The sequence below is a fragment of the Zalophus californianus genome, chromosome 8 (assembly GCF_009762305.2).
Source record: "Zalophus californianus isolate mZalCal1 chromosome 8, mZalCal1.pri.v2, whole genome shotgun sequence".
NCBI classification, from domain to species: domain Eukaryota; kingdom Metazoa; phylum Chordata; class Mammalia; order Carnivora; family Otariidae; genus Zalophus; species Zalophus californianus.
The window spans coordinates 32,248,432-32,274,292 of NC_045602.1; the positions used below are offsets into that span (position 1 = coordinate 32,248,432).

General features: G+C 36.5%; 1 protein-coding gene across 10 annotated transcripts in view; it reads right to left on the reverse strand.

Moving 5' to 3' along the window:
- Window positions 1-25,861, reverse strand: part of SOS1 (SOS Ras/Rac guanine nucleotide exchange factor 1) — a 142,487-nt gene that overhangs the window by 59,417 nt on the left and 57,209 nt on the right. For all 10 annotated transcript variants that reach the window (XR_003524509.1, XR_003524508.1, XR_003524507.1 and 7 more), the window contains exons 2-6: window positions 17,346-17,471; window positions 11,619-11,750; window positions 9,578-9,742; window positions 7,360-7,569; window positions 2,381-2,524 (exon numbers count right to left, since the gene is read on the reverse strand). Coding sequence is in view for 6 of the 10 variants with exons in the window: in XM_027620861.2 (XP_027476662.1) it covers window positions 2,381-2,524; window positions 7,360-7,569; window positions 9,578-9,742; window positions 11,619-11,750; window positions 17,346-17,471 (777 nt within the window). In the remaining 4 variants the exon portion in view is untranslated. The remainder of the gene's footprint in view (window positions 1-2,380; window positions 2,525-7,359; window positions 7,570-9,577; window positions 9,743-11,618; window positions 11,751-17,345; window positions 17,472-25,861) is intronic.

Below are 25,861 nucleotides of genomic sequence, written 5' to 3' on the forward strand. Positions count from 1 at the left end.
AAGAAAGCTTTGCTTATTCTAAGGTCATGAAGATTTCCTACATTTGCTTCTGCAAGCTTTATTATCTTAAAGTTTGAACTCACTCTTGAATAAAAGTTTAATTGGGCAGAAAGTTCTATTTTCCCTTAGTACTTGAAGCTACCACTCAACTGTTAGCCTCTATTGTTAAAGAGAAGCATTCTGTCATTCTAATTGTAGTTCAAGTACTTCTCTCTTTTCTCTCTCACAGCTTTTAAGATTTTCTCTTTATCCTTGATGTTCTATAGTTTCACCATGTTTTTGGCTGTAGGCTTATTTTTATTTATGTGTCCAGTATTTGGAATTCATTTCTGATCTGGGAACTCAGGTCTTCATTTCTGGGAAATTCTCAGTTTTTACCTCTTCAAATATTTCTTCTCCATCATTCTTTATCTGAAACTATTAGATGATATTAAAGCCCTTCAATGTAGCCTTTATTACTCTTAGCTATCCTTTCATATTTTTTTAAAAAGATTTTATTTATTTATTTATTTAAGAGAAAGAGTGAGAGAGAGAGCACGAGAGGGAAGAGGGTCAGAGGGAGAAGCAGACTCCCTGCGGAGCAGGGAGCCCGATGCGGGACTCGATCCAGGGACTCCAGGATCATGACCTGAGCTGAAGGCAGTCGCTTAACCAACTGAGCCACCCAGGCGCCCATATCCTTTCATATTCTAATTGTGGTTTCTCTGTGTCACATTTTCAGTGAATTCCTCAATTCCTTTTTCCAATTCATTCATTTTCTCCTTGAACTAGGTTTAGCAAATGTTTACTACATACTGAGTTATTTATATTTAATTCCCAATATCCCTAATTGTTTCTTTTGATACTTACCTGTTATTTTCTTTCCACCTATTTTTGTTTCACATCTTGTTTATAAATGGTTCATATTTCTGTATTTATCTCTCTGAGCACCCTAAACTTCTTTTTTAAACTCTGCATGTCTATTATACAAAATTAATTTCATCCGGAATGAATTTATTTTCTAGTTAGATAGCACTCTAAACATTAGAATTTGTCTTGTATTTTGGAATTCTGTATTATGCAGACTTCTTGGGGAGGCTTTTAGTTTTTGGTTTCCTTTTTTTCTCTTCCATCCCTTTATGGTCACTCTTCTAGACCTGAACCTGCTCTGTAAGTGTTTTTGGGGTCGCAGGCTCTGTAATCATACTGGCTTAATACGGTAAGATAATTTGTTAAGTTTTAAAGTATTTTTGTTATAAGGCAGTGTTTCTGTTTCCCTATCTCAAGTCCACAACTTCCTATAAAACCTTGCAGGGAGGAAGTTGATGGGATTTCCCCAGCATCCTCTTACAATCAGGGTCTTGAAGCAAGAAGTCCTGCTCACTTTCATGGAGCACATTTAGTCTTCATTATCCTAAAGAGCTGAACACCCAACTACCGGAGCTCATTACCTTGAATGCTTACTCTTTCTCTGATCTTATTTTTGAGTCCAGTTATGTATATTCCTTTAAAAAAAAAAAACGAAACACCTTACAACTTGTATATGTTTGAAGCAAGAGTGGAGGGGCAGTCATGAAGCTTAGGTAGTATTTACCATACTATTTAGCCTGAAAATCTTAAGTTTTTTGTTTTACAAACTCAACCCTGTATTTGTGGATTTTAGAGTAAGAACAAAGTAAGAGCTAAAAATCTCAGAATGACTACCAATGCTAACTTATTAGGACGAAATCCTATATTTTAGCATTTGAATACCCATGGAGAAGGTTACTGTTTTCCCACCCCCGTAACATTTTACTCATCTAGGTCCTAGACCTGACTTTCCTACTCACTTCACTCCTATTCTAAATAATAATTACAGTTATCATATATTGAATAGCTTACTGTGTGAAGGTGGTTAGCTAAATATTTTAGGTAGGTTACTTTAATTTTCACAAAAATCCTGAGTCCTACTATTATTATCCCTATTTTAGAAATACAGATATGGGGATTTAAAGATTGGAGATAAATTGCCCACAGTCACATACAACTAAGTAGCAGAATCGAGGCTGGAACACAAGTAGTCTAACCTCAGGTCCAACTTCTATGGCTTCTTCAATGACGGCATTCATGGCCTTTTCTTAGCTTTGTTATAAAAGACAAGATGATGGACTGTCAGCTGTAAATGCCTCCCCTCTGTGGGATCTGCTTTTTTATAATGGATGAGAGACTACTTTTTTTGTGGGTTTCATAAGATAATAGAAACAAATGTTGACAATGAGCCTCTGAGGAATGGACAGTATGACAGAGTAGTCAGCAGTTAATATCTATGATTTCAGATGGAAACAAGAATTAAGATTCCAATTTTAATGCAAATGTAGAGCTTTTATACAGACTTTTTTTGGTGTATAATTAAAGTACTTACCTCTGCTAAGTCTTCAAAGCAGCTTCCTACTAAGGGATGGGGGCTACCTTCATCAGTCATTTCCACAGTATCTTCTATATGGCCCAGTAACTTTACACTAAGTTCATGTATATCTACTATACGACTAAATATATTTTCTACATCCTGTTGGGAGGAAAAACAAATTCAGTTAGGTTATAGAATAAAAAACAAATTTTGAGCCAGTAATTCTTTAATAATCATGAAATTTAACATGGCAAATACACTGAGAAATTTTAACTTACAAATGCAAGTAAAAGACAATTCAAGAATTCTTTTTGCAAAGGTATACAATTTGCAAATACATTTCTTTAGGTCAGTGGTTCTCAAAATAATACATAGTACTTTTATGAAAACTACTTTTAAAACCAAAAAAATTCAGAGAAGAATGGCATTGTTTTATATTTGTCCAAATCTCTACCATCTAGCTTAAAAGAAGGTAGCTGCATTTAATCTGTTGTGATACATTGTTTTTGATTAAAGCATACGAAGAAAATCCAGCTTTACACAGAAGTTGGAAAAGGGAGGAATATTTTAATATTACAGATCTCTTTTTTTAGTACAGTTTTTTGAGATATAAGTCACATACCATAAAATTCACCCTTTTAAAGTGCACTATTCAATGGTTTTCACATATTCAGAGCTGTTCATTTATTGCCACTATCAAATTCCAGAATATCTTCATCACCCCAGAGAGAAGGTCTACATCCATTAGCAGCATTCTCCATCTTCTTTTCTGCCCAGGGGCTGACAACCACTAATCTACTTTCTATCTCCATGGATTTGCCTATTCTGGACATTTCATATAAATGGAGTGAATGGCCTTTTATGATATTACACCAAAACTCAACAAATGGTAGTTTATTAAACGTTAGTTGCAATGTGGAATCTGAAACCGTATTATTTTTGTATTTCTACATTAAAATCCATCAGTCTATATTAAACTCTGAATGGATCCTTTACCCATGCGTGTTTTTGTAGCATTATGAATTTGGTCACTTGGAAAGTAGTAGTCCACTGAATTCCACAAATCTTCCAAATGTTAACACATTTAACATATTTCTTTTTCTTTTTTTTAAAGATTTTATTTATTTATTTAATTGATAGAGAGAGAGAGAGACAGCGAGAGAGGGAACACAAGCAGGGGGGAGCGGGAGAGGGAGAAGCAGGCTTCCCGCTGAGCAGGGAGCCCGATGCGGGGCTCAATCCCAGGACCCTGGGATCATGACCTGAGCCGAAGGCAGTCACTTAACCAACTGAGCCACCAGGCGCCCCAACACATTTCACTATAGAATTTTAGAATACCAAATCCATTAGTATCACCACAGATAGTATGAGTGGATAAAAATTTTCCAAAATTGTTTTCATTTGAAAGTTCAATTTTTAACACTATCAACAAATACTGTCACTTTCCTTGAAGTGACAGGTATTTCATTTGTTTTTGAGAAATGTCTGCCAAATACACAAGTCTGAATAACTACAGTCTGTCAGTCATTCTTTCAGGTAGTGTTTCATGAAGACAATGGCTAGTTCAGTTAGCAATTCAGTCATTCAGTGCTTTCCTTCACAACAAGCACCCTACTTTGATATGTAGCCTAAGTGCTTATGCGTGCTTCCTAATTGCCTCAGCTCTTCTCTTATCTGAGCCTTCTCCTGGCATGCCAAGCTCTTGTTCTTGTTCTACCAGTAGTGACAAAAAAAAAAATCCATGAGTCCATATGTAGTCCCCTTTTACTTCATTTCTTCATTCTATTTGTCTATCATCTCATTTTTATTATGAATACACATGCATACAAGAGTGCTCAATACAACACCTAGTGACTTCTGTAAGATTTTCTGTAGGTTAGATTCCTGGATAGACTTCTACCATGGGGTTACATATTTAAAATGTCAATGGATATCTTCTTAAAAAGAGTCCACTGGGGGATGCCTCAGTGGCTCAATTGTTAAGCGTCTGCCTTCGGCTCCGGTCATGATCCCAGGGTCCTGGGATGGAGCCCTGCATCGGGCTCCCTGCTCGGCGGGGAGTCTGCTTCTCCCTCTCCCACTCCCCCTGCTTGTGTTCCCTCTCTCGCTGTGTCTCTCTCTGTCAAATAAGTAAATAAAATCTTTAAAAAAAAAAAAAAAAGAGTCCACTGATTTACCCTCCCACAAGTAGTATACGGGAGTCACAGTTTGACCAAACCCTCACAAAACTGAATATTGTCAATTTTAACTTTTAGAAAAATGTCTAGGTAATTGAAAAACAAGAATTTACAATTATTTAGTTACTATTTTTTTGATTTGATTATTTTTAGTAGTGACCTTTTTTTTTTTGTCAAATCAACTTTGAAGCAGGATTCATATCCAATAAGATAAACCTATTTTGATGTACTTTTGGGTGAGATTTTATGTAGTTATTCACTCTTGTAACCATAACCATAGTCAAGATATAAAACGGTCTTATTACCTTAAGAAGTTTCGTTATGCCCCATCCCCATTAATCACCACTATTGCCCCCAGGAAACCAGTGATCTGCTTTCTGTCACTACAGATTAGAATTCTAGAATATTAAAAAAATGGAATCATAGATCATCTTATTTGTCTAGTTTCTTAGCTAATTGTTTTTGAGATGCATCCATACTGTTGCTTTTACAACAACTTCATTCCTTTTAATTCTGAGTAGTATTCCATTGTATGGACATACCACAATTTGTATATCCATTTACATGTTGATGGATATTTGGGTTGTTTCCAGTTTGGGGCCATTACAAATAAAGCTGCTATGAACACTCACAAACAAGTTTTGTGTGAACATGTTTTCTTTCTTTCTTTTTTTTTTTTTTTAAAGATTTTTATTTATTGACAGAGAGAGACAGTGAGAGAGGGAACACAAGCAGGGGGAGTAGGAGAGGGAGAAGCAGGTTTCCTGCGGATCAGAGAGCCTGATGTGGGGCTCGATCCCAGCACTCTGGGATCATGACCTGAGCAGAAGGCAGACACTTAACGACTGAACCACCCAGGTGCCCCGTATGGACATGTTTTCATTTCTTCTGGGTAAAAACCTAGCAGTGGAATTGCCGGTAGTACGGCTAGTTTATTTTTAATGTTACATAAAACAGCCAAACTCTCTTCCTAAGTGTTTGTACTAGAGTACATTCCCACAAGCAGTTGCTCCACATTCTTTTCAGCATTTGGCATTGTCAGTCTTTTTAATTACAGCCTTTCTATCTAATGAGTTTGTAGTAGTATTTCATTGTAGTCTTAATTTGCATTTCCATAGGCTACTGATGTTGAACATATAGCTTCTTTCATAAAGTGTGTGAATTTTTTACCCACTTAAAAATATCAGGCTGTTATTCCAATCATTGAGTTGTAAAAGTTCCTTATATACTCTGGATTCAAGTCCTTTGTTAGATAATGTATTGCAAATATGTTCTACCAATCTGTGGTTTACCTTTTTGTTTTTATGACAGTGTCTTTAGAAGAGCAAAAGTTTTTCATTTTATTGAAGTCCAATTCATTAATTTTTTATTTTATGGTTCTTGATTTTTGTGTCTTAAGAGATCTTTACCTATTCTTTACTCCTTTATTTTTATTGATTTTATTAAAAATTTTTATTTATTTGTCAGAGAGAGAGAGAGCATAAGCAGGGGAAGCAGCAGGCAGAGGGAGAAGCAAGCTCCCCACTGAGCCAGGAGCTCGATGTGGAACTCGATCCCAGGACCCTGGGATTATGACCTGAGCCTAAGGCAGACGCTTAACCAACTGAGCCACCCAGCAGCTTTATTTTTAAAAATTTTAAGTAATCTCTTGGGGCTTGAACTCACAACCCCAAGATCAAGAGTCACACTCTCCACCAATTGAGACAGCCAGGTGCCCCTTTGCTCCTTTCTTTTCAAAAGCAACTTTATTAAGGTAAAATTCACATAGAATGCAATTCATCCATTTAAAATGAACAATTCAATGTTTTTTCACTCTATTTAAAGATTGGTGCAACTCATAAACTACTCCTGTAACTTTTAATGGTCATTCATTGCCATACCTTGAGCCCCAGTCTCAGCTTCTGTAGTAAGCACTACTTTTCCGTCAGTCATCCATGGCTAGACTTCTAGGAATTACTAGATGTAATTCTCTTAGACAATCTCAATTATTCTCACCACTCAGCATTTCCCCAGGATTCAATTAGGGTGGTTTGATTACTATTGTAAGATCAGTGATCCCTTCTCTAATTTTCAACATTACTGGCTCTCTCTTTTTGCTCCTCAAAATATTACTATCACACTTCTATTATGGTAATTACCACACCATATTGCCATTTAATATTAAGTTTACATTTCAATCTTGACTAGACTCAATCTGAGGGAAGGAACTGTTTTATTCATCTTTGAATCCCTGTTGCCAAGTACTATATGATGCCTAACAACATATATAGGCAGCACTGATGAAGTGTTAGCTGAATGAGTCAAATTAAACAAAAAAATCTTCCACATTAACAAGAGGCTTTATTTCTTGGAGTACACAGAAGATTCTTTAAGTTCATTTGCACTTACAGTTCAGTCTAGTTTAGATTTTGTCTTTTAATTTTTTTTAAAAAGATTTTATTTATTTATTTGACAGAGAGAGAGACAGCGAGAGAGGGAACACAGCAAGGGGAGTATGAAAGGGAGAAGCAGGCTTCCTGCAGAGCAGGGAGCCCGATGAGGGGCTCAGGGCTCGATCCCATGCCGCTGGGATCATGACTCGAGCCAAAGGCAGCCACTTAACGGCTGAGCCACCCAGGGCCCGTCTTTTAATTTTTGATGTTGAATTTATTGAACCTGTTGTAGCAAATCTGAGATCATAGTCACTATGAATTAAATGCCACAACTTAAAAAAAAAATTGACAAATTAGCAATCATGAACTACACAAATTCAAATTTGAGTGGTTGTGTAAAATTAACAACACATGCAATGATATATGTGTACACAACAATACTTACATTAGCTGAAAACAATTTTGAGTTGGAGACAAAGGGTTCTCTAAAAACTTTTATAATTAAATTTAGTTCCCTTATGTACTGTCGAATTTCTGCCATAAATGCTTTTACCAAATCATAATAAGTTTGCTCTCCTGAGGTGGAAGGCTCTTCATCAGTTAAAGATAATATATTTATATCTTCTACATCTTGATGAAACATGTCCATTAATACCTAGACAGAGATATAAAACAAGTACAATAAAATATGAATTTATAGTCGAAGTTACGCACCCTAAGTTGCTCTGCGAATACAGTTCTTAAGTGATAAAAAGCAGATACACAATAATCTCTTCTCGCCACTGCCCCGTGTGTCTTCTCTAGAACAGAATTCCCCATCTAATATACAAACCGCCTTCTCCAAGTCCTCCCCCAATACTAGTTAGTATCTGTCTCTCTTGTTAACCGATTACTTCAAGTTTGTTCCCAAATTCTATGTTGGATTTCTCTCTTAGTTTCCTGCTTCATACCCTTGCCATTACCACCTCACCTCATTCCAAGGCCTCACCACCCTGTATCTGAATAATTCACAGTCTGCTAACTGGCCTCCTTGATTACATTTGTTGGAGACTGATCAAAACCAGTCCTTATTATTATTAAAGAAGTCTACTATTCAAAGAAGTCTACTATTATTACTCTTGCTAAACCTCATCTTTCCACTTCTGTAAATTTCTACATCACTATACCTATAACACAATGAAATAATATTTTATCTTGGATTACTTCCTGCTTGTTTCACAAATATAAGTTTCCCTTCATCTGGAGCCTTTTTTCTTTTTTAAGATTTTATTTATTTATTTGAGAGAGAGCACGAGCAGGTGGCAGGGCAGAGGAAAAGGGAGAAGGAGGCTTCCTGCTAATCAGGGAGCTGGACAGCTCGATTCCAGGACCCCAGGATCATGACCAGAGTGGAAGGCAGAAGCTTAATGGACTGAGCTACCCAGGTGCCCCTGGAGCCTTGTTTTGTACTTCTTCTGCATCTCCTCCCGTGTGTGAGCTCACAGTATGTACTCAAAAATATTTTACTTATCTGATTTATTTAAAAGTATCAAATATTTTACATTTACTGAAAAAAGCTATTTTAAAAAGCAAATACTTCTTCATTTAGAAATATCAATACATTTGAAATCCTTCCTCAGATCAGGTGATTTTTACTCTGTATGTTCACATTCTGAAAGAACAAATAAGCACTACAACATAATTAAGTGGACTTAGTAATCAGAAAGAATATTCCAAACCAGTAAGAGTATAGTGAGGAAAAAAAAAAAACGGATTGAAATGCTTCACCAGAAAATATTTTCTTTTCTACAAAGTCATTTTTAGAAAATGAAAATACCGAGGCAATCTAATGCAATAACTAAAAGCTTTAGACTCAGATTTAAGAGTTTGCGTCTAGGCTTTGAAACTTCTCAGAAAATTCTGGACCAATTTATCTCTCTGAACTTCAGTTTCCCTTTTATAAGAGCATCTACCTTGGGGGTACCATAAAGACCAAATGAGATAAATTTCATTTTGCTTAACTTTCAAAAAATGTTTGCTCTTAATACCGTTATAATAAAACCGTACAAGTAGTAGCTACAGATAGTTAAGTATTGAAATAAAACTCTCAAGAGTTTAATATTTTTACATTTTCAAAATTTGTTTTAAAAATCCATGATCTTGGGGCGCCTGGGTGGCTCAGTCATTAAGCATCTGCCTTCAGCTCAGGTCATGATCCCAGGGTCCTGGGATCGAGTCCCGCATCGGGCTCCCTGCTCCACGGAAGTCTGCTTTTCCCTCTCCCGCTCCCCTTGCTTGTGTTCCCTCTCTCGCTGTGTCTCCCTCTGTGAAATAAATAAAATCTTAAAAAAAAAATCCATAATCTTCTAAGTGTCCCAATCGAAATAACTTAAAGAATTTTACAAACAAGAGATTATTACTAGTATTAAACCCGCTTGCAGGAACACATAAAAGAAAAACTGCATGACATGTTTAGACAGTTTAGTACTGTCTAAATATTATATAGAAATATTAATAGAAATATTCTATTTCCATAAAATGTTATCTTGAGTACTTGCTGTTAGGTTACTGGAAATATATCCTAACACATAATATATAATTTTATTGTCTGAATAGTATGTTAGCATCCAATAAATCAGGAATAAAAATTTAAGAACAAAACATAGAGAAGATCAGTATCCTACCTTATCAGCACACATTGCCACTTTAATATCTTGTTTTGTAATTTCATAATGCCGTATATTTCGTACATAATTCCCCACCAGCTTTAAAATGTCTGCAGAAATGTATTCTAATACAGCTACTATGTAAACAGAAACCTGGTGGTCAATTTTATAACCTAGGACCTCCTGAAAAATTAAAAGAAAAACATGTTTAAAAATAATTTACTACAAATTTGATACACTGATTAAAAATAAAAAAAACATATACAATTTAGCTTAACTTTTACTGAGGCCTGTGACTATCAACAACATTTAATTTTAAGGGGTTCATCTATGAATAATACACATACTGCTATCTGGAAATGTAAGCAAAGCAAGGGTAAGGCAAAATTACCCATGATGATGTAAAATACTTAAGTAGTACAGATTACTTTAAATAGATCATCCTTAACCTAGGAGGGGAAGCCCCACTTTGGGTGAGGGGAGAATTGTTCACTTTACCTAATTCAGGATACCTGGAATTAACTATAACAAAAGACGTTTTTTCTTTATGCAGAACAAAAGTTCATGTATTGTTGGTATCTGGGAATTTCTACTATAGCCTTATCCCTCTATTCTTCTTTCCAAAGGAACCTGGGATCCCAAAGCCCTAATGGCACACTCCTGGTATCTATAACTGTTTCTATGGGAGAAAAAAAAAGATATGCTATGTTCTAACTAACAACAGTGGTTATTAAGAGCATGTTAAATAGTATTATTAGACTTGAAAAGAAGTATGGGATTTTGTGAGGCCTACAGGAAAACAAATTCTATTTTCTAAACAATCGGATTAAAAAAAAAAACTTTGAAATAAGAAATTTACGTAAGTTGGCGACAGGTGGTATTTACCTTTAAAGACATGTAAAACTATTAAATGGTTATAGTGATAAGAATATATTAATAAATTGAAATGATATCCATAATTAGATCATAAAATTCAAAGTTTAGGATCATTATTAATACAGCATGCACATACCTCAATTTGTTAATTCTCTTAAAATATAATTCAATATACAGCTAGTAAGAATCATGAAAAGAGAATTATAAAGAAGTATGCATGCAATTACTAATAGTTTAGTAATTTTCTATAACTTGCACTTACTTCCTCAGACCAGTAAGATATAGGCAGATATTTCTATTCCAAAACCAAAGTACAAAACATAACCTTTGGACAGTCTTAAACATCATCCCAGTGTTAATCTTAAATCTTGGACAAGATCAAACAGACCTAAGTTCTCTAACACTATAACTTTGAGCCCTGTGAACATGGGCTAAAAGTCACCTAACCACTTTCTGCCTCAGGCACCTTTTCTACAAACTGGGGATGAGAATAGTAACTTTGTGCAGTAATAAAACTTAGAGATAATGTATGCAAGCATTAGTATTTTGCTTATATTACAGTACACAGAAAATTATTGATATCAAAATTATTAAGGTTTTAATTACTATAGTACCTGTAATTTTGATGAGTTTGTTTTATTAAATAAATAGAAAGAGCATTATTAGAGTTCCTAGCAATTATTTTTTTCTATTAGTTCTGGAGAGATCTCTCTCTTCAGCTGACTGATTTAAATGAGAAGTAGGACTGGGTAGTTTAGGTAACCTTTAGAAAGTTTTTGTTCAAAGATTACACATAACTCTGGCAGACTCACAGAGGTCCCTACACATCTAATGATTTGAAGGATTTATAGGGACACTTAGGTCTAACCAACAAGAAAGGAGTTTTACAAATTCTCTTTGAGGTTCTAGTAACACCTGTGATGAACAAAATCCACAATTATAACTTTTCTTAGTCCTTTCAATTTGCATATTTTTGTTGGTATGAAATTACTTTAAATCATGTTGCCCAACTTATACTTTGCTATTATATCATCCCTCCCCATGACATGAATTCCTGGAAAAATTAAAATGAAAGAATTTTACTCTTCAATTCACTATCATCCATAAAATATATTCTTAGTGCTTGAAAATCATAGGTTTTATTTTGCTTTTCAAAGGCAAGAAGGCAGTATTTCAGCTTTACCTTTAGTAAAGGATGAATTTTTTCTACTGGGAGAGATAAAGGGTTTCTTCGCTTCCTCTTTTCAATAGCCGATTGGGCATCAGCTATTGCCCACTTATCAATTGGATGAGGGAAACTTTTTTGAACACGTTCCTTGGAAAATAGGAAAATAACAACTAAGCAACAAATATATTAAATAGTGCTCTTCACTTACAATTTACTTTTAAAATCAAAGAATCCCCAAAGCAGGCTTTTCACTTATGGTATAATTTATACTGCAAACATACTTAAGCTAAGAGAAAACTATAGCTGTCAATGTATTAATATCTTAATTAGACAATTAAGAGCTAAACATCCCTTGTATTATCTAGGGGAAAAATCACATTCTGACTTTCAACTTCACTGTGATAAAGCTAATGACAAGAATGATTAGAATAACCACTGCTTATATAAAATCTCAAGGAACAAGACCTAAGTTCAAGAAGCAAGTATCTAAATCCAATTCTCCTTCATTTGTCCTTTCAATACCAATCACAACCTCAAGGAGCATTTTGCACTTGAAACCTCTAAGAATTTTTTTCTTTACTTCATTCATCATGCAAAAGTACCTGACTTCAAAACTATTTACACATCATGGAAATCAAGGGTTTACATCGGTAAGAGTAATTTTTATACACTGTAGCTCATCATTAGAGTCTGAATCGTTCATAGATCATTAATTTTTAACAAAATACTTCACTTTAATTTCTAGCACTTATTCGGTCAGAATTTCCACTGAAAGTGAAGGAACTCGTGTTAATATAAAAGCTAAATTTCCCTACTTTAATACACTAATGTAATTCACTTCAAACCATTCTCTCAAGTTTTAGAATTCCACTTTCAGGATACCATAGTTAAAACCAGTAGAGGTCGCTATTAACATAATTTAAACACATGTATAGAGCTAGTAGTATGTAAAAACGGCTAGATAAAATTAAACATCACTCCTGATTATAAGCCTAAATAAAAACTTTTTTTAAAGATTTTATTTATTTATTTATTTGAGAGAGAGAATGAGAGAGAGCATGAGAGGGGGAGGGTCAGAGGGAGAAGCAGACTCCCTGCTGAGCAGGGAGCCCAACGTGGGACTCAATCCCGGGACTCCAGGATCATGACCTGAGCCAAGGCAGTAGCTTAACCAATTGAGCCACCCAGGCGCCCCTAAATAAAAACTTTATGTCAGCTGCTATTAAAATGCCATGTGATACTCTGGGGGGAAAACATGTTGATTCTAGGAAACATTAAGAACAAATTTATAAAGTGAGAATAGTTTAACCCATTCAAGTTAAAGACATTTTCTCTTCATCTACATTTAAGGCTAAATCAGCTGCCAAACATAAGAAGTGATTGTTTCAATTCTAATTAATGGAATTAGAGGTGTGCTGAAAGAAATTTTTGTAGTTACAAATGGAGTTTACAAACTTTTTGAAATGCCTAGTTGAAAAGCTATTTGCCAGGACACTATTACCTTCACGTAATACAGGCAATACAGAGGTCCAAAATATTGGGGGGAGTTTGGCAGGTGAAAAGGAGAAAAGGGAAGGGAGATAGGGTGGAAAGAACAACCAAAACAAAAATGCTTTTCCTTTTTCCCAGGAAATGACTTGCTAATCTAAAAATAACTAAGAGATTAGGACTAACTTGACTATGGCTTCTAATTAAAATTTTCAGTGATGGGTTTAACCTGTGGTTAATTAAATGGGTAGAGCCATAGTACAAACCTTATAATGCGATGGCCCTGTGGGTTGCTAATTTTTTTTTCCTCAACTCACAGTAAGAAATAATAAATTCTTAATACATTTCACATTACATCCTTAAACATCATACACATACTAAACTGGAATGAAGTTCATAAAACAGAACCTGCCCTTATTATATGCAATGCACTGATATTTTCTATTCATGTAAAAAATGTTGGGCAAAGCACTAAAGTGATTTTATGACTCACTAATGGGTCATAACCTAGAGTCTTAAAAAGCACTGGTGTAGGGCGCCTGGGTGGCTCAGTTGGTTAAGCGACTGCCTTCAGCTCAGGTCATGATCCTGGAGTCCTGGGTTCAAGTCCCACATCGGGCTCCCTGCTCCAGGGAGTCTGCTTCTCCCTCTGACCTGACTCCCTCTCATGCTCTCTCTCATTCTCTCTCTCAAATAAATAAATAAAATCTTTAAAAAAAAAAAAAGACAAAAAAAAGCACTGGTGTAGAGGGGTGAAAGAAAAGCAGAAGAGAAAAGAAGCTGAACTCAATATGACAATTCTAAATATACTGAACATGTATCTTTGGGGAAAAAAAAGTCATTGGTGGAATCACAGAGGCCAACTGGAGACAGGGGTTGAGGTGGAAGAAAATACAACAGCGGTCCCTTCCCATCTCAGTTCTATCCACCTAACTCCAGGTTCATCTATTGTCTTGAGAAAGAAGGGGAAAGAAAATCAGGAGTGATAAAAGAGAAGACAAGAAAGAGAAAATAATATTGATGAAAAATACATTTTAAACTTACTTATTAGTGTATTACTGGAATCAAATTACCAGCTATATAGGTAGGAGGTAATAACCAGGGTCAGAATGTATGGGAGAAGACTGGTAGGGTAAAAAAAAGAGAGAGAGAGAGAGAGAGAGAGAGAGAGAAGGTGCCTCTATTTACTAAAGATAAATTAGTTTATCTCTTGTGGTGGCAAATTTAATAGAGCAAAATAAATTTTTACGATTATTTTATGTATTTTAAGTTTTTTTAAAAGCCCAAGGAGGAATGATCAATGAAAGATTCATGAATTAGAATTCTATTACTCTGCTACTTCAAGATTATAATTTCATGTGTTTGAAATGAGAAATTCCATCTTCAGTAATATCTAGTAAGACACCATTATATTCACTTAAATATCTCTGCATGTCCTCAGTCTTGTCTAAATACCCTTCCAGGAGGGCGCCTGGGTGGCTCAGCTGGTTAAGCGACTGCCTTTGGCTCAGGTCATGATCCTGGAGTCCCGGGATTGAGTCCCACGTTGGGCTCCCTGCTCAGCGGGGGGTCTGCTTCTCCCTCTGACCCTCTTCCCTCTCGTGCTCTCTATCTCTCATTCTTTCTCTCTCAAGTAAATAAATAAAATCTTTAAAAATAAATAAATAAATAAATAAATAAATACCCTTCCAGGAATGGCATAAGAAGCGTATTTGACTACTGAATGTAAAAGACCCAGATTTCCACCTTTTTAAAAAATCTATTCTACCATACTGAGGGTTGTCTAACATAAAATAAGGAGAATACTAATTCTTCTACAGGGTTGTCGTAAAGACATATATATGTACGTAACTGCTATTCTGTCTGATTCTATCACTGTCATATATTCTCTTTCCCAACCATTCCCAATTCCAAAGCCAGTTCATTGGTCTATCACATGACTACATCTATTTTAAGGGTCCAGATTAAGTGCTTAAAAATAACAAGATAGGGTATAGGGTAAACATATGTCTTCAATATCTCAGTAGTTTTCTGAGTACTAAGAAGCTATGAAATTTCCTTTATTATTTAGAGTCTTGAGGACCCACATATTGGTTAAATCTGCACAAGGGAAAGACTGAGACTCAGTGATTTTCAAGAATTCACAGAGATTTCCTTCAATATTGGAAAATTATATATTAGTTTCTACATTAGTTAAAAGGAGGAAATTAGACAAACATAGGTATATAGTACAAGCTATCTAGAAAGAGCTGAATTTGAGTCTGTAATGTTATCAAACCAGCAAATTCCTGGAATGTCATCTAATGTCAGAATGATAAGCAAGATGAGATCTGTAACTCTGTTCTCATACAGCAGGCACAAGGCTGAGTGCTGCATTTCACAAACACTGTGGGAGAACCTAACTAGGATCCAAAAGAGCAACTGGAACTGGAATTGTTCATGAGAAGAGTCCGGCAACCAGTTCTATTCAAGATCTACTCTGAATCCCAATGTAATTATTTGCCTATAGGAAATCATGAATACAAGATAGCTGACCTTGTAACTCAATGGGAAAAATGGGATAAAAATGTATGAAACCAACTTTGAATTACTTAAGAAATCAAAGTGAATTACTATTCTATTGCACACAATCTTTTCTACATCCACAACCCTGGTAATTCAATGCTTTTAAATATCCCTTTGCTTCAGCTGAAATCTGTATCTCCCCTGAAGACTACCAGAGCAAAAACTGCCCTTGTCCCAAAACCTGTTTGAAGGTAAATTTAACATCTTTTCCACTCCCCAAGCTGTTTCTGGGTCATGTAAAATCTTGCCATCATCTTGTGTGACTTTATCATCTATATTAAGGACACATAAAATACCCTGGCCTCTTAATTCCTTGAATACCTCTTGTGGGGACCTTTTCTTCTAGCCCAGCTGCCATCACATGGCCCCATCCTGCTTTGTAACTGTGTTACTGAGGAAATCTTAAATTCCAAAAACTTTGTCTCTGATCCCAATCTATTCTTTTAATTCTCTCACTCAGGTATTCTAGTGTTATCAGTTCTCTGACCTTATTGGGAAATCCAATACCCTAGTTCCCTGCATGTTTTTCCAGTTTACTTGCCCTCTCCTGGCAGAATGGCTGAGTTGGAATGTACATCCAAAAAGCTTAGACTTTCCAGGTTAGAGTCTTGGCTTCACTACTTATTAGCTGTGACCTTGGGCAAGGGCAATTTATTTAACATCTCTGTGCTTCAGTTTCCACATTTATTCATTCAACATGTATTTCCTGAGTGCCTTCTTAGTGCCAGACATTGTTCTAGGTGCTAGGAATTCGGCAGTGAACAAGAAAAATAACCTCGGAGCTTACATTCTAGTAAGGGGGAAAAAACAGCACCATCTTCATGGGGTTATTAAAAACTTTAAATAAAACATAAAACATGGAAGTGTTTAGAACAGTGCATGATACTATAGCAAGCACTCAAATAGTAGCCAATAACACATTTCACCTTTTTTTCCTATCCAGTTTAGGTTCTCTGATTCTTTTCAGAAATTTCTCATTGGATATGCTCATATTTCAATCTCTCTGCCCCCTTGGGGAACTAAGCAGGGCCTGGGGTATTGAGATATACCTCCTACCCAGCCACTGTTTGTGATAAAATATATGTAATAAGTGAAGATCAAAAGATTAACTGACATTTTTTTTTGTTGTTGTTGTTGTTGTTGTTTTTTTTAAGTAGGCTCCATGCCCAGCAGGGCTTGAAGTCATGACCTTGAGATTAAGACCTGAGCTGAAATCAAGAGTCAGACACTTGATGGACTGAGCCACCCAGGCACCACTAAATGAAATGTTTTTTTAAATGACAGTTGGCTTTAAAAACAAAAGAAACACTTGAACATATTCCACTCTTCAAGCTGTTTGTGTGTGTGTGTGTGTGTGTGTGTGTGTGTGTGTGTGTGTGTGTGTGTGTGTGTATGAAATTCTTGCATCAAGAAGTAGTGTTTGGAGGTCAACAAAAGTTCATTCTAGATGAAAAGCAAAACATGGAATAACTGGACAGCTAAAACATATATGAGTTATCAATACCTAAAGAAAGTTAGAATAAATCCAGTTTTCATTTTTTTAATACCACATATATATTTTGTGAACTTGAAGAGCAAACTCTTTCACTGACATTACAATAAGTACACAGATTAGATGTGTGTGTGTGTGTGTGTGTGTGTGTGTGTGTGTGTGTGTATGAAGTAAATACAAGGCAAAATTTAACATACCTCTACATCTGAAGCACTTCGGGGCTGAGCTTGGCATAGCATATTTAATAACTGCAAAATTAATTCTTCAACATATTGAAGAGCATCATCACTAGACTCAAGAGTCGGATGAACTTGCCCCTGGACCTATAAACAAAAAGCAAAGTAATTAAAATGTAGATCTGTACTCAAGAACATGGTCTGGTTTGCAAGTACAGATTTAAATGTTATGACCCAGAAGTCAGAAGTTCTCAACCTTTTTCCCAGCTACATACACCATACGTGCTTATTAACATGCTCCTGGAGATTCAGATACCTAACTGCAAATTTCAATATATTTTTTTCTTAAACCAGTTACCCTGAGGTGTGGGAAGGCAGAGAGGGAGGGAGAGGCTAGCTGGGAATGAAAGATGCAGTTTATATGGTTTTCATCAAGAACCAGTGGTAGTTAGAACATTTACTCAATGTACTGCTTGGGCAAAATTGACCTCTCACAGGTCTCTGGCCCTTGTTTCACTCTATCTTTCCTACTAAATGATAAAATCCAACAGGGATTTCTTTTATTCACCAAAATTAACACCAGCACCTAGCACTGTGCAGGGCACGTAATACAAACGTGATAAATATTTGTTGAATACAAAGTCACCTTATATCAAAGGACACAAAATAGTCACTTTTGACAATCTGTGACTGTCTCTGCTTAAGGAGGATAATTTAGTGGTCACTCATGCATAAATGCCTAATAATCTTTACTTTCATTTTCCTCAGTCATTTCTTTGGAGGCCCATCAGGCCACTGGCCTCTGTAGAACTTACATTTTAATAACCAGCACAATAATCGTCACTTGCATCCTTTGCCACTCACTATGGGGGTCACAATAGTGAGTCACACATATCTCACTATTCCCTACTTTTATTTTTTTTAGATTTTATTTATTTGAGAGAGAGAGAGCACAACCAGGGGGAGTGGCAGGCAGAGGGAGAGGGAGAAACAGACTCTCTGCTGAGCAGGGAGCCCCAGATGGGGCTCAGTCCCAGGATCCTGGGATCATGACCTGAGCCAAAGGCAGATACTTAACTGCCTGAGCCACCCAGGCGCCCCTATTCCCTACTTTTAAAAAATGGCAGAAAAATCAGTTCCGGGAGACAAACAATATATGTTTTAAAATATGCTCAACTCTACAAAGAGCAGCAGAGCCCTCTCTAGAGGAAAGTGCACAGTACTCGCTGGCCAAGAGCATGTGGTCTGGTCTGTCCTCCTAGACCTCACTAGCAGACAGGGTATGACAGCCTCAGTGTAGGGGGACATTCTATTTATTTATTATTATTTTTTAATTATTATTATTTTTTTTGACAGAGACAGTGAGAGAGGGAACACAAGCAGGGGGAGTGGGAAAGGGAGAAGCAGGCTTCCCGCGGAGCAGGGAGCCCAATGAGGGGCTCGATCCCAGGACCCTGGGATCATGACCTGAACGGAAGGCAGAAGCTCAATGACTGAGCCACCCAGGAGCCCCCCAAGGGGGACATTTTAATAGACAGTATACTATATAATGAATTTCTGAAATGTATGTTAAACATACATAGAGGGGAGCCTGGGTGGCTCAGTCAGTTAAGCGTCTGATTTGTGATTTCGGCTCAGGTCATGATCTCATAGGTTGAGAGATCAAGCCCTACATCAGGCTCTGCACTCAGTGGGGCATCTGCTTGGGATTGTCTCTCTCCCTCTGCCTCCTCCCCCCACTTGTGTGCACTCATGAGCTCTCTCTCAAATAAATAAATAAATCTTTAAAAAAGTTATGTATATATACATACATATGCATTTAAAATACTTTTTAAGGAAAAATACTTTAGAGGCAGATAATACAACAATCCACAACTGTGGCAGGGAGTGCTACATCAAGTATGAGGTTTAAAGCAATTTATTATTATTTTATAGATGAAGAAACTAAGCCCCAAAAGGCTTAAATCATTTGTCCAAGCATTTTGCTTGGTATAGCAATTACCAACCTGTTTGTAACTGATTTGTTTATCAATCTCTCCACCCTATTAGATGACTGAATGGATGTACAATTAAAATAATGAACAGTTTGGACTTAGAGCCCAGAATTTGTGTTTCTCCGCTCAGTGCTTGCTATTTTCCATGCCATCATACTCTAACTAATGTGTATAACTAATGTAAACTTATTTCCCTTCAACACTTAACAAGACTAAACCTGCCTTTTTGTTTTTAAATTGGAACTTGACAAATGTTTTATTTACTTATTTGAGTATAGGTGACACACAATGTTACACTGGTTTTAGGTGATTCACCTTCTCTATACCTTACGCTACGCTCACCAGGGTAGTTACCACCTGTCACCACACCACTACAATATCACTGACGATATTCCAGATGCTGTGCCTCTTATTCCTGTGATTATTCATTCCAGAACCAGAAGTATCCCCCATTCCCCTTCACTCACTCAGCCCATCCCCTAACCCCTTCCCTCTGGCAACCATTGGTTTATTCTCTTATCAGCGACACAATCTATTCTACCTCTCTTATTTCCTTGTGCCTCTTCCATTTTCTTGTGGAGTTTCCTATTTTCCTCTACCTCTGGGGGGTGAATTCTAACCTTATTTGTTCACTCCCTTCTTCTGTTCTTCCCCCCCAATCTCATTTACTTCCACATTTTAAACTATAATCTATGCAGATGACTCCAAATCTACCTCTAGTCCTGACTTCTCTCCTGAGTTTTAGACACACACTTCAAATCACTCGCTAGGTATCTCCACCTATCCTACCAAAATCTCTACTATAACTTGGGGAGAAAAAGGAACTTTTAATTATAAAAGTTTTTAATAAGAAAAACTATATCTCAGGGCACCTGGCTGGCTCAGTTAGTGCAGCATGTGACTCCTGATCTCTGGGTTGTAAGGTTCAAGCCCCACACTGGGTGTAGAGATCACTTAAAAATAAAAAATAAAATCTTTTTCTTTTTTTAAAAAAGCACTTAAGAAAAGCTGTATCTCACACATAGAGCTAAATTTAAAAAATGAAAGTATATTTTATTTTTTTTAAAGATTTTATTTATTTATCTGAGAGAGAGAGTACATGAGAAGGGGGAGGGTCAGAGGGAGAAGCAGACTCCCCGCTGAGTGTGAGCCTGATGAAGGGCTTGATCCTGGGACTCCAGATCATGATCTGAGCTGAAGGCAGACGCTTAACTGACTGGGCCACCCAGATGCCCCAAAATGAAAGTATATTTTAGAAAACACAGTATAGGGGCGCCTGGGTGGCTCAGTTGTTAGGCGTCTGCCTTTGGCTCAGGTCATGACCCCAGGGTCCTGGGATCGAGCCCCGCATTGGGCTCCCTGCTCAGCACAAAGCCTGCTTCTCCCTCTCCCACTCCCCCTGCTTGTGTTCCCTCTCTTGCTGTCTCTCTCTCTGTGTCAAATAAATAAATAAAAACTTAAAAAAACACACACACACACAGTATAGACAGCCCTTGTTTTCACAAGATGTTGTACTGGAAAATGTAGCTATAATTGGGGGTTACATTCCTGTCCAAGTCTCCAGAATCATATGAACTATAGCTACAGATTTACAAAACCACAGAATTTTAGAAATAAAAGGGACTTTAGAAGTCATTTAACTCAGCCCCACTATTTAGCAAATGAGAAAAAGGAAACACCCATGATCCTATAGCTAACTAGCAATGCTATGAATACTAAACCTGGACCTCCTGGTGTCTGGGCCATAGCTCTTTCCACTAAACCCTTGACTGTCAAATTTGGAGTCTGAGGAGTGTCATAGTAGCCCCATGAGCATAAGGAAAATGCTCACAAACTGTATCTAATTACATAGTAGGCTTCCATAGAACACTTGGCTTGAAGTATGCTGTCACACTTTAATAAACATTGGCATGTAATAAATGCAAATACAGCACTATAAATCTCTATAATCTGAAAAGGTAAAATCATTTTCATTCAAAATTATAAAGTAAAATTTATAAAATTATAAATTTACTAAAAGTCCGACATACAGCTAAAATGCTAGAGATAATATTAAAATGAAAATATTTAATCAGGGGCGCCTGGGTGGCTCAGTCGTTAAGCGTCTGTCTTCAGCTCAGATCATGATCCCAGGGTCCTGGGATAGAGCCGTGCATTGGGCTCCCTGCTCCGCGGCCACGCCTCGGGCCCGCTGCTCTGCGGGAAGCCTGCTTCTCCCTCTCCCACTCCCCCTGCTTGTGTTCCCTCTCTCGCTGTGTCTCTGTCAAATAAATAAATAAAATCTTTCAAAAAAATATTTAATCAACAATAATTTTAATTAACTTTTAAAAATATCAAAGCCCTTTGAGGTTTAGGTACACAGAAACACATTTTATAAAGTGTTCTGCAAAGTGTAAATTAATCAGATTTTTAAAAAAAATGTTCTTTGTTTTCCAAAGAAACCCATGGAAACAACATAATTCTTCACTAATATATCTCCATCTCCGGCTGCTCTTCAATTTACACTTTATGCTGAAGCAATTCAAACTATCTGCAGTTTGCTAAAACATGGCATGCATGCCTATCATTCATTCCCTTACCCTTTCACCTGCCTATCTGACTTTCAAAGCCCAGCTCTCACCTCATTTGGGAAGACTTCCTTATTTCTTGCCTCTTTCTAAGGTAGAATTAATCTCATTCATTTAAATGATTTATTGACTCTATTAAGTATCAGACTCTGTTGGTGTTGGATACATAGTGATAAACCAAAAACAGTCTCTGCTTATAGGGGCCTTATACTCTGCTAATGCTTGTACTGGATACCACATTTTTGTTATCAGTTTGTCATACTGAATTATATGTTCCCTTGTCTACTGGATGGACAGTGATGATCTAATTGGGCAGGGCCTTGTTTATCTAGTTCTAGAATCATATTCTCTTTACTTTTCGCTCTAAATCCGTGACATTCATGGTATACTCAAAGCTTTGGGGTTGCAGGGGTAAAAGGAATAAAATATTTCTTTCTTAAAATTAAGACTGAAAAGGGATAGTGGCAAGGCTAGAGTTTGGATGATTTCTGGAGCATAAACCCTTAAAGCAGAAACCATTCAACATATAAAGACAGAACATAAAATAGATGTTTATTATGTAGAATCAAATGAACTGTATATAACCAGAGTGGTGAAATGCTATGGTTTAAACAAACAAACTTGATACTGCTTATAATTCAGGCACATATAATTCAAATGTTGGCTAAGTTTGACACCTTGCATGACACATAAAATTTTAGAAATTTAAATTCAAACCATTTTATTCACTGATAGTTACTAATAGCCAAATAAAACCTATTAAGTAAATTAATCACACAAAGCATTAGGCTTAAACAGAAAATAATGCATGATGTCAGCTGTTCTTCTAAGTTTCTGAATATTATTAACCTTTACCATACCTTTTCTTTTTTTAAAGATTTTATTTATGTATTTGAGAAAGAGAGAGACAGTGAGAGAGGGAACATAAGCAGGGAGAGTGGGGTAGGGAGAAGCAGGCTCCTCACTGAGCAGGGAGCCCCATGCGGGGCTCGATCCCAGGACCCAGGGATCATGACCTGAGCCGAAGGCAGACACCTAACGACTGAGCCACCCAGGCGCCCAATGACTGAGCCACCCAGGCGCCCCTACCCTTTACCGTATCTTAAACCTATCAAATTAGGATCACAAGGTTCATTCATACAAGAGACTAATAAGTTATTTTACTTCCTTAAAAAAAATAATACTTCAAAACCTCTGACTGAAAAGCATGGACAACAGTAAATGTTTCAAGACAAGAAGACCAATTCCTGAAATAACAGACTTTGCTCTTTATTCTTTTAAGGAAGATGCTGTTAAGAGCTTTAATGAGCAGACAGAAGTAGTACTACATTTCCTATACAGACAGAATAAAAAACACTTCTTTTCTATGAGATAGTGTTACAGCCAAAGTGTTCCATTCTATTCAAGTGGTACTCAAGGTATTTAATCAAATGATCCAAATTATTCAAGACCATACAGAATAGGTTACACTGCCAAATCTTATGACAGCCTTCAGAAGTCATCTACAGCTGATATTCACTGAGGCTGTGTAGCGGGGGTGTATGTGTGTGTGTGTGTGTGTGTGTGTGTGTAAGCATTTAGAATTGGGTTTATATACCAGATGTGGGTTTTCTTATGACAGCCTTCAGAAGTCATCTACAGCTGATATTCACTGAGGCTGTGTAGCAGGGGTGTGTGTGTGTGTGTGTGTGTGTAAGCATTTAGAATTGGGTTTATATACCAGATGTGGGTTTTCCCTTATATACAGTTTTCAAAAAAATTATTTTTATACTTAAATTTATTGATATCAAAAACTTCACATACTTTTAAAATATAATTACTTTAGGTAATTTAAGTGAAGCAAATTTAAGAACTTCACTAAAGAATTGAGAGCCATGAATAAGAATTTTATATGATCATGACAGTGAGTAATTCTTTTAAGGTATAATCATCATATTCAACCAAAGATGCAACATTTTGTCTCTAGTGGTTTCTAACAGATTCAGAAGCAACTTTGTTGGCTATTGCCAGATTTTGTGGAATCTGTAAAAACAAAGGGATCAGGTCTTTATCAGTTCCTAGTTGTCTGATACATGAGTCCTCTAAGTGTATTCAGCAAGCCCTTGGGTAAACTGCCAGAAAACACTATGCTGAATTCTGATGAATTTTTCATAGCTTTTTCTAGCTAATGGCTCTCTGAAGAATTAGGAAGGCTTCTAGAGTGTATTTTGTCCTACCCTGAGCCCAGATCTGCTACTTTTATTTATAAATATAACAGGAGAATATAAAATAAAACTTGTATTCTCAAAATCTTTACCATAGCAAATAATAAAGATTTGGATCATTACATTTCTTTCTCAATGTTACAATGATTATTTAGCCAACATTTTGTTTTAGGTGCTTATCTTTCCTCATTCACAGATTTAAAAATTAAAGCAAAAATCCTTTGTAAAAAAAATTAAGAGACAAAAATAAAACAAATCAGAGAACTTTAATCTTTTCTATAATTAAATTGACTAAAAATATTGTCTCATTTCTTGGAGACTGTTAATTAGCCTTTAGGCCCACATATATAACAATCTTTTTTCTTTCCACAGTTCCCCTTATTTGCTGGGGACACAAAGAGGAATAAGGACATAACATCTACCCTCACAGAGGAGCTAGACACACACAACTGACTTAACACAGTGTGATGGGGCTAAAATGGAGTTATATTTAAGGTACAGTGATGACCAAAAAAAAAAAAGAAAAAGAAGAGTGACCCTTGCTGATGAGTCTGAGGAATATCAGGAGTCTTCCCAAGTGGGGTGCCTGGGTGGCTTAGTCGGTTAAGCTTTCGACTCTTGATTTTGGCTTAGGTCATGATCTCAGGGTTGTGGGATCGAGCCCCATGTTGGGCGTGAAGCCTGCTTAAGATTCTCTCTCTCCCTCTGCCCCTCCCCTCTCCCCCAGCTTGCACTGTCTCTTAAAAAAAAAAAAGTCTTCCCAAGTAAAGCACACATGAACTGGGGCATAAAGAATGATGAATAAGGTGTAAAGGCATCATTTAAGGAAACAGGGCTTTTACTAAAAAAGCTAGCATATAAAAAACTATAGAGGCCAAGACCAAATGATATGTTGGGAAAACTTTTAAGAGTTGGGTCAAAGAGCACATGTAGGGAAGGCTAAGCCTGGGAAGGGCAGGCTTGTGTTTAATGTTAAGAAGTGGGGAAGTGACCAGGGAAGTAGAGAATAATTGAAAGGTTTTAAACAAGACATTGACATAATTAGATCTCTTTGCTGAAGAATCTCTCTGGTATCAGTATGAAGAATGAGCCGAAATGAAGATGAGGCTGAAGGAAGCAAAACTAGTTGGAAGGATGTTACAGGCTCTGGAAAAAGAAACAGTGGAGGCCTGAACCAAGGCAGAAACAGTGGGAGGTGAGAAAGTGAGGATGTGTGTTTGGATAACTATTTTGGGGGAGAGAACCACCAAATTAACCAGTAAATACTAGAAGAGGATAATATTTTGCAGAAAAGATAAGAAATTCAAGTTGAACACCTCAGTTTAAGCTTATGCAGTGAAAGAAAGCTGAAATTGTTTTTTTATCAAGTGGTTTTCAAATTTTTATTGTATTTAATTTTTTTGGTTGTAGAGAATTATTTGCCCTAGTAGTATTTCAAATACTCAAGTAGCAAAACTACCCAACTACTGGGTGTTTATGGGAGAGATATATTTACTTATTAACCTACTAGTTGATATAACTATAGGAAGTGAAGAGGGCTTATTTAATGAATATTTGCAAATAACTTAGACCCAATTTTTAAAATTTTTCTTTTACTAGTGTTTAATAATTGCAATAAATTAACTGAAATAAGTAAAAATTATTTAAGACTATTCATCACAAATTTGGTCATGCGAGCAAAATATAAATAAATAAATAATCTGAGAACCTGTGTACACTGTAGAAGTAGCTCTGGACTACCACATATGGTAGTCCAAAAAGATGCATGTACA